This window comes from Felis catus, chromosome E1 (genome assembly GCF_018350175.1).
Source record: "Felis catus isolate Fca126 chromosome E1, F.catus_Fca126_mat1.0, whole genome shotgun sequence".
In the NCBI taxonomy this organism is placed as follows: domain Eukaryota; kingdom Metazoa; phylum Chordata; class Mammalia; order Carnivora; family Felidae; genus Felis; species Felis catus.
Genome location: NC_058381.1, coordinates 50,814,750 through 50,824,293, shown reverse-complemented (window position 1 = coordinate 50,824,293; position 9,544 = coordinate 50,814,750). Strand labels below are relative to the sequence as shown.

Sequence of the window (9,544 nt, the reverse complement as noted above, 5' to 3'; positions counted from 1 at the left end):
ATGCCCGCCCATTGAAGGTTTAGGAAGCCATGCAAATGGGAAGAGAACAAAGGAATGAAACCCAAAAGAAGGTAGGTGGTCGCTGGTCCGTATCGTGACTCAAAACATGGAAAAGAGGCTTTCTGCTTTTGCGCATCTAGAAGATACAGGTTGGGTGTTGGCTCAGGGCCTTACCCCCACCATATTAACCAAAGTTCTAGATGCCGGGTCCTGCGTCCTGAGCTCCTTACCCAAATAAATAGCACAGTTACTTCCGATTACTAACCACTTATGCAGCACACTTACCAAGGGCTTTACCATCATGCTTATTAGCTTTCCCACATCCTCTGACATTTCGAGATCTCTTAGTGTACTTAAAAGTTTTTACTATCAAAACAGGACATGTCAAACCTCAGATTGTGTCCATGACTACTGCCGATGCCTGCCAGCCCTATCTTGCCTCTGGTTCTGCTCTGGCGGTTAGCTCAGTGAGTGAGGGTAGCCTTAGTCTGTGAATGAATCGAATGACCTAAACCAACGTCTTTAAGAAAAAGAGTCCTCAGGCATCTTTTAGCATTCCCAGGCTGGGAAAATGCTGTGAGAGTCAGAGGACAGGGGGAGGGGAGGACAGGCCGGCATGTCAAAATGGAAAGTGTGACTTGCCTTCTTGTGTGGGTTTTGAGGCTGTAAAAGGTTGGGAGAGAAGCCAGTCCCTTCTATAAGCAATAGACTAGGAATAGCAAGGCCAGCAACTCAGAGATGAGCAAATGAGGCATCATGGATTCCTCTCCCCAGGCTGCGTTTTTCTAAAAAGGAGCCAGCTACAGCAAGGGAGGACATTGCCAATGGTTGTGCCTGGAGAAAACATGGAGATCTGAGAACACACTGCCGGGAGCACTGGGGCGAGCCGCAGTCACCAATGGTCACCATATCTTCTACACAACACCTCGTCCCTCATGACTATCCTTTCCTATGGGTTCAATCACCTTGCTCAGCACTTTGATTCAATCTAGAACTTCCCAGGATATTCAAAGAACATAATCACCTCCCTGGGCAATCATCTGCATCACCTGATTATCATTTCTGGTGGTTATCATCTGGGATTGGGGGTCAACAATCAATGTTCCAGGGGCCAAATCTAGCCCACTGCCGATTCGTGAAGTAAAGGTGTATGGGAACACAGCCACACCATCTGTTTACATATTGGATAGAGCTGCTCTCACACTAAAACAACGGAGTTGAATAGCAGCCCACAAAGCCGGAAACATTTCCTATCTAACCCTTTACAGAGCGAGTTGGCTGGTCCCCACTCTAGAGGAACAAACCCTACTGAGTCATGTCCCTCAGTGGGAGTTTGAGAGAACAAGGAGATGATGGTGAAGCATGTACACCCTCCATCCCAGTTAGGGGAAAAACATGTGAGATTTCTATAAGGGGTACATGTCTGGGTTGGCGCCTTAATTATACTGTCCTTCACCTGGAAAAAGGATTTTTTTCCCCTTTCTTCACCAACTCCTACAATGTAAACAATAGTCTCTCAGCATGTGTTTTCCCAATGCTAAAGTCAAAGAGTTTGGACTCAGATTTTCCACTTAAAAACCTCAATTCCACAGGAAAGCAGGGAGCAGTTATAGCCTTAAAAGGCAAATCCATTTCCAGTCACAAAGGCAAATGCCATAAAAAGAACTGGGGGGGGGGGGGTGGTGGAGCACATGACCTTATAACATTAATACGTAGACCATAAAAGACCACAGCATTAGAACATAATGGAAAGGTGGAATTCAACATCACTCGCTCATGTATACGAAGCTAGAACTCAGCATTTTTTTTTCCCAAATGTGTTTCACTGAAACCTCTGATAAGAGGCCCCTCGGAAGGGAAAAAAATGTTCTGCATTTTAAACAGGCAGAAATATATAGAAAGTGCTCTTCTCCTTCTGAAAATAGGGACAAACAAGACAACTTTAAAATAGGAGTACAGGCTTCATAAGACACCCCAGAAATCACCCCATGTCCATTGCACTTTATGTGAAATTAATTTTAAAATGCTCTGGAGGTTGCATAAGTATATCCAAAAAGGGTAGCCAGGACTGAAAAGGCCCCCGACTGGCTATTAAAAATATAGCCAGAGAGGAAATGTCCAGCCCAAACAGGTGGTATGCTAAGTTTTCTCAAGCAATTACACATCCTCTTTCCTCCCTCCACTGTGGGTCACAGTTGAATACAGCCAACAGAATGCTAAGTCCCAGGGGATGCCTTTTTATAGGGGACAATTGCTGCCCCGAGGAGACCACCTTTTCTATTCTGGAACTCTCCCCAGGGTTCTTTTATGGTCCCTCAATCGGAGAATGGTTCAGACTGAAATCAAATTTTAACCAACAGGGCTGAAAATCCATGTGATTGGCTGTGACCATCACCTATTGTGTGGATTGGCTTTCTGTAAGTCTTTCTGGCTTGACATCTCCAAGCTATACTTTTCCTTTCCTTTTTTCCAACTTTACTGGAATAGAATTGGCTTATAGCATCGTGTGAGTTTAAGTATACAATGTGGCGATTTGGTACATATTTATATATCATGAAATAATCACCACGATAATACCATCCATCACCTCACACAGTTAGCATTCTTTTTTTGTGTGATGAGAACCTTTAAGATCTAGTCTCCTGGCAACTTTCAAGTATGCAACACAGTATCATCAACTATGCTATTAACTATTAACGGTGCTATGCACATTCCATCCATGTTGCCACAAACAGCAGAATTTTTTTTAAGGCTGAATAATATTCCATTGCATGTGTATGTGTGTGTAACAAGTGTTCTTTTCTTTTTTTAATGTTTATTTATTTGAGAGAGAGAGAGAGAGAGAGAGAGGGCACATACACAAGTGGGTGAGGGGCAGAGACAGGAAGACACAGAATCTGAAGCAGGTGCCAGGCTCTGAGCTGTCAGCACAGAGCCCGAGGCGGGCTGGAACCCACGAACCATGAGATCACGACCTGAGCTGAAGTCGGATGCCCAACCGACTGAGCCACCTAGGCGCCCCTCGTGTGTTCTTTATCCATTCATGCGCTGATGGGCACTTACATTGTTTCTATGCCTTTTGCTACTGTAAATAATGCTGCAGTGAACATGCGGATCCAGATGCTTCCTCAAGATAGTGATTCCGTTGCCTGAGACATGACACCCAGAAGTGAGATGTCTCGATCATTCGGTATTTCTATTTTTCTTTTTTTGAGGAATGCCCACACTGCTCTCCATACTGGCTGTATTAATCTGCATTCCCAGCAACAGTATACCAGGGTTCTCTTTTCTCTACCACCTCACCAACACTTGTTGTTTCTTATCTTTTTGGTAACAGTCATTCTAACAGGTGTAGTTTGGATTGGCATTTCCCTGGTGACCAGTGATGATGAGCATCTCTTCGTGTACTTGTTGGCAAAAACCTCGTGGGACTACTTCAAACCAAAACCTTCTGCGCAGCAAAAGAAACAGCCAATGGAAGGAAATGGCAACCCACACAATGGGAGAAAATATTTGCAAACCACATACCTGATAAGTGGATAATATTCAAAATATATTTTAAAAACTCATACCACTCAATCGCAAAAAAAAAAAAAAAAATTCTGATTTTTTTTTAAATGGGCAAAGGACCTGAGAAGACATTTTTCCAAAGAAGATATACAAATGGCAGGGGGGCCTGGGTGGCTCAGTCGGCGAAGCGTCCGACTTCGGCTCAGGTCACGATCTTGCAGTTTGTGAGTCCGAGCCCCGCGTCGGGCTCTGTGCTGACAGCTCAGTGCCTGGAGCCTCCTCCAGATTCTGTCTCCCTCTCTCTCTGCACCCTCACCCCCCGCTTGCACTCTGTGTGTGTGTGTCTCCCTCTCAGAAATAAAATAAAAATTAAAAAGAAAAAGAAATGATGTCAATGTTTGCTCTTATTTCTACCGAACAAAACTTCCTTCCCCCGCTAAAATTAAAACCTTGATACTTGAAATAAATCTAGGGAATGGTTAATGCAAATTAGCAAATAGTCAGAATTTAATCATTCCCCCCCCCCAAATGTGTTTGAACATACAATTAGATAAACGTTCCCAAGTTTAGGGGCTCACCATCTATGCTAAAGAACCATGTGTAATTAGCTCAAACTTGGGAGTTACCACAATTTCAGAGAATCTATTTTTAGACAAAAATTCTGAGATCTTATTCTCACCCCTTCTTTTCACAGTTTGGGCAAATGGTAAGCTGTGAATGCAGAGGTAGGACAATGGAAACTAAGAAGGCTTGGTGAAAAACCAGAAAGGGAAAACAGTCTATCCCCCCTAAACACTCACCGAAAAGAATTCATCCCGAATATGTTATCAAAACCTGATGAGTTGTCCAGCACTTTTTCCCCTCATTACAGAAATCCTTTAAATCATGCTTCCCTTCATTTATAAGTGGTGGCTCTTGATATCATAAGAACTTGAAGATATAAATTTTTACAGGCATCTAGTGTATACGATAACCAGTTTACCAACGTGGAAAAAATTACAAAGCAAGGCGACCCGCCCCCCGGTCATGCTAAAGAAGGATTTAGGAAGCACAAAGGACTCGACTCTTGTTTTCTCGAATTCACTTCCATGTCAATGAACCAGCTCCTCCAACAAGGTTGTTTGATTATAATTTGGGTCTTAGTCACTCTGCCTTTACTAGCTGTTGGTCAGGACAGGTTTACACTGGGAACCATACGTACCATAAGCTCTGGATACGTTGGCCGTTCTTTGGAATTCTTCTTTAAGCTTAAAGAAAAAAATGAATCACATTAAAACCTAGGAACCATCTGTATTTTCACTAGCCTAGGACGTCAGAACTTGCAGAAGACTAAGCGTAGCCAGCTTTAAAATGTATTGAACACATAAATCTCCTGTCTTGACTTCCCCCTTTTGTTACACCTTTAAAATTAGGTTTTAAATCACTCTCGGTGGACCTTAACAGGAAGAAGAGGTGTGCGTGTGTGTATGTGTGTGCGTGTGTGTGTGTGTGTGCGTGTGTGTGTGTGCTGCATCCTTTGGTACTTTTAAAAAGTATCCTTTTGATACTTTACCAACAACGTACAAACTAGCTCTCCTGATCTACAGCCATTGTATTCCAAATTCCCAATCTACTTTCCTTCAAAAGAGCTTTCACTCACCCCTCCCCCCCGGGAAAGAAATTGGCAGGTGTTTCTTACATTACATCTGTTATCTCTTCACTCTCTTCAATGCCTGGTTCTCCTGGCTTCCGGTTCCCTTGAATGTATCATTTGCTTTTATATATTCCTAACCGAACCCACCTAAGATAGAAGCAATACCTCCATGAAATGTCTAAAGTAAGGCTACCTGTCTACAACCTCCTAGCTAATGAAAGAGAAAACACCCTCAGTCAGTGCCTAAGCAGTTTTTCTTCTTAGAAATTCTCTGTGGCCGTGCACGATTGTCCAGTGGCTCCCATTCTGTATATACAACTGCACATATACACAAATGTCTTAATAACATGTGATACCGGAGGCAACAGTAACAACAACAGTAACTTCTTCCTGCAGTGAGACCAACCCTTCCCCTCTATCCTCAACCCACCCCTGTATCCACCCATGGCCTTAAAATGGAAAAAAAGAAAATAAGCAGTTTATTTTGGAGTTGGAATCCCAGGTTACAGAATGAAGAAAAGGAGGATTCTGGAGACTGTGGTTTGTAAGGCAACCTCCAGACTCCTCTGCCCACGGGGGCACAAAATCATACATGAATGGAAAGGAAACTTAGCCTGGCATCGAAGTAACCAAAATGTGACTGATCAGTAGGTAGCTGGGATTTGTGCTAATGGATCATTTTGAGCAGATGGGAGCTTATATGTGTGACATGAGCTCTGCTCCTCCCCCAAAGGCTAATAACAACGGGGGGGGGGGTGTCTGGGGGGGAGGCGGGGGGTGGAGGGACAGAGCCATAAGAGAGCGAAGTCACTGAGACGCTTTGAGAAACTGTGGTGTAAAACAAAACGAAATGGGAAAAAAAGAGAGAGAGAAGGAGAAAGCTTTTGAACCAAAACAACTTAAAACAGCCTACCAGTTTATTCCAGGCAATGCTGTGAGTAGAAGCCAGGGAACCTGAGACAGGGTACAGTAGATGTGAGCAGAGAAGTTTCAACCTGGGACTGAGGGCAGATCTAGGACCTAGTGACCTCAGTGACCAGACAACCTATGGGAGAAAGTTTCGTCTCAACTGAGGATAAAAATAAGAGTGGATTAGAAAGAGGAATTATCAACTGTCAAAATCAGGTCGATATGAGAAGGTGTGCCTGAGTGAAATGAATGAGACCTTGGACCCTTGGACTCACTTATGACTTTGTATCTATATCCTTCTGGATCTCTATAGATACGTATGTATCCTTCTGTATCTCTATAGATACTTACGTATCTATATCCTGAGGTTCTATAGTGCTTTACTGCTGGTTCTCAAATGCAGGTGATTTTGACCTCTAGGGGATACTTGGCAACCTCTAGAGGCGTTTTATGGTTGATACAACTGGCATCTAATAGGTAGATATTAGATGTGGCCCAGGATATTGTTAAACATCCTATAATGCACAGCACGGTTGCCCACAGCAAAGACTGATCCAGGCCAAAAAGTCATTAGGGCTGAGGTTGCAAACCCTTGGGCTACGTGTCCTAGGATATTCCTCCTCACTGCTGCCTTCTCTCTCCTGCTCAGAAATGAAATTCACTTACAAGCAGCCCCAGCTGGCTCGTCTGTCCTTTGCACACATTCTCAACACTACCACGTCTCTATCCCCGAACCCCAGAAGCAGAAGGTGTCTTTCTAAGTTCAAGAGCTCGTTCACCTAGATGGAAACACAGGAGGAGGAGTGTGACCCCAGGAGCGTGGCTGATTTGCACACAGACCATAGTGAAAAAACAAAAGGGCTAATGCACAGAAGCCTTGGGTTTTCGGCTACCGTTCAAAGCCAATCAAAAACCGGAAAGTCTTCCCCCAAATCTGAATAATCTAACTTCCGAAAAGCAACAATGAAAAGCACAGATGCAGCATTAAATTCACGCTCACTAGTCACCAGCTTGATTTCAGGTGTCTCTACTTAGACAGGAATATTAGTCAGCCATCAGGCCAGGACTCTGCATGGACTCTGTTAACATCCTCCTTGAGGACCATCAGCCACCTTCACATCACCAGCTTCCACCGGTCAGCAAGTGAACCAAGGGAATGACAGGAAAGGAAGCTTCTTGCTCAAATGTTAGGACAATGGCCACTTCTACCAACCAGAGATCTTTGTGATGTTGCTGATTTTTGAAGTTCTATTTAGCAGAAAATGAAATAAGACTATCTTCTCACCAGGTAGAGAGATGTAAATGCTTCCTTTTTTTTAAGGAGAAATTTTTTTTGAGAGAGAGAGAGAAAACATGAGTGGGGGATGGGGAGAGAGGGGGGGACAGAGGGATCCAAAGCAGGCTCTGCGCTGACAGCAGCGAGCCCAATGGGGGGCTTGAACTCATGAACCTAGAGATCGTGACCTGAGCCAAAGTGGGGTGCTCAGCCAACTGAGCCACCCAGGCGCCCCCAAGGAGAGATCATTTTAAGTAAGGATGGTTTATCTTTTTACTTCTGGAACAGGTTAAGCAAAGTTCTCTAGATGTTTTTTTCTTTCTTTCAGTCTGTATAAAGAAAATGTGGGGAACGTACCCCAAGCTGATGCATCATAAATGTTTAGGATTCCTAAAACCTCAGGGATTGCTGGCCAATAGGCTATTTCTTGACCTCTGATTAGAAGGCTCACAATTTCCTGCAATAGCACTACTGTGGAGCATTCATGGAAAATACTTACGTAGCAACCCAGGACTGTTTACTGAATTAATGTAACTGATGAAACACATTCTCTCCATCTTTTAAACTGAGAGCACTTCAAAACATGGGCTAAGAATAGGAAAATACTCAGGATCAGGTTGGGGGGAGGGAGCAAATTTTCCACGTTTGATAGGAAGTGCTTGAAATCCAGTATAGAATAAGCCCCACCAATTTCTTTTTGGATTGGAGTCAGACTTTGGAATTTTCAAGTGGCTGGTCACGTTCAAGCGTGCAATTAGCTAACTGCTCTAATTCGTCTTCCAAAGGCCACAACACACGCTCCTGACCGTAGCTGACACTAAAAAACACCTCCATGCTGTCTTGAGAACTGCTAGCTTGAAGTCTGTGCTGACCAGAGGATTTCTGCCTATTTGAATGCCCTCTGACGGTTTCCAAGAAGGCCTGTGTGGTACGCCCACAGAATAAAAAACACGCTGCGCCTCTCAAGCCCATACATTTGTCAGAAGCAAAATAAATGTCCGGTGCCTCTATTTACTCTTCTTCCTGAACAAGTCGGGAACTATATTTGATCGTCTCTGTTTGATGCTAGTCCCTCTGAGTCAGACAGTTTCAGCGTCTGGGTGGGTCTCCTCCAACATGCCATCAGGCTGGTCAGCCGGGCACTGAGCCCCTTAAATAGGCCTGAAGGAGAGGCAAAAAGAAGGTCGAGCTGTTTTGGCACCCAGTAGTTGGTTTCCAGAGACTTCCTTCAGTCACCAAACCTGTGCATCGATAGGAAGTGGCTATAGAGAAAAGCGTAAGCCTGCTATGGCTCCCTTTTTCCTTTCGGGATATTCATTTGTTAAGCCTCTGAGGGACTAGGATATAAAGCTTATCTATTGGACTTCTGTGTTATGAATCCCCAAGCAAGGCCTTTATGGTCAGCATCACCTACTCCGGGAAAGCTTTAAAAACTCTATGACAAGAGAGCCATGTGTAGGGAAAAAAAGAGGAGGAAATGTCATTCAGTAGTCCTATTTCAGAGGAAGGACAGAAGGGAACGGCGTGTAAGACACCACTGGTTTTTCCTTTAAGTCCATAAAGAACAAATGCTTTAAATTTCTCTCCTCTCCTACCCTTCTGCCCCTCCCACTCCCCGGAGTGTCTGAGGCTACTGCACAAGAAACACATCGGCTGGGGCTCTGGGCTCTAAATGTAACTTTGGGTGGGACAGTGACAGCCTGGTGGCACTTTCAGCTACACACACGCCACAGACCAGGATCACGGTCAACTCACAAGCCGTGATCAGAGGAGAGGGGCCGCCAACATGACCCCCTGGAAGAAGCTGTGCCGTGTAGAGCAGTACTGGGATGTCATCAAGTGCTCAGTTAGGATTAATCCCAGGAAAGATCACAAATACTCTGACAGATGACCTAAACCAGGAACGATGCAACCTTGCAACCTTTCTCTTCCAGTGTGGCATTTAGCCCAAAGACAGAGGTAGGCGATAAAATCCCAGGTGTACCTACCTCGAAATTCGGGATCAATTTTTTACTTCCCAAATCTTACGCCCCTTTCCCCACTCACCACAAAAATTGGGGCTTTCTGAGAAGTCGTGAAGGATCATTGCCTGACTGTGCCATTAAAATACAAAAACACACATGGAGGTCACTCCAAAAAGGGTCCTTTCATGAAAAGGTATCTCAACACACGGCTGTATAGATAGGGAAGTAGAGAAACTTCTATAAAAGGGACTT

At 44.3% G+C, this 9,544-nt stretch overlaps 1 protein-coding gene across 3 annotated transcripts in view; it reads right to left on the bottom strand.

Annotated features, from left to right (window-relative positions):
• MAP2K6 (mitogen-activated protein kinase kinase 6) overlaps positions 1-9,544 on the bottom strand; it is a 121,633-nt gene that overhangs the window by 11,803 nt on the left and 100,286 nt on the right. For all 3 annotated transcript variants that reach the window (XM_003997108.6, XM_019818165.3, XM_019818166.3), the window contains exon 11: positions 4,712-4,757. In XM_003997108.6, the coding sequence (XP_003997157.1) occupies positions 4,712-4,757 (46 nt within the window). The remainder of the gene's footprint in view (positions 1-4,711; positions 4,758-9,544) is intronic.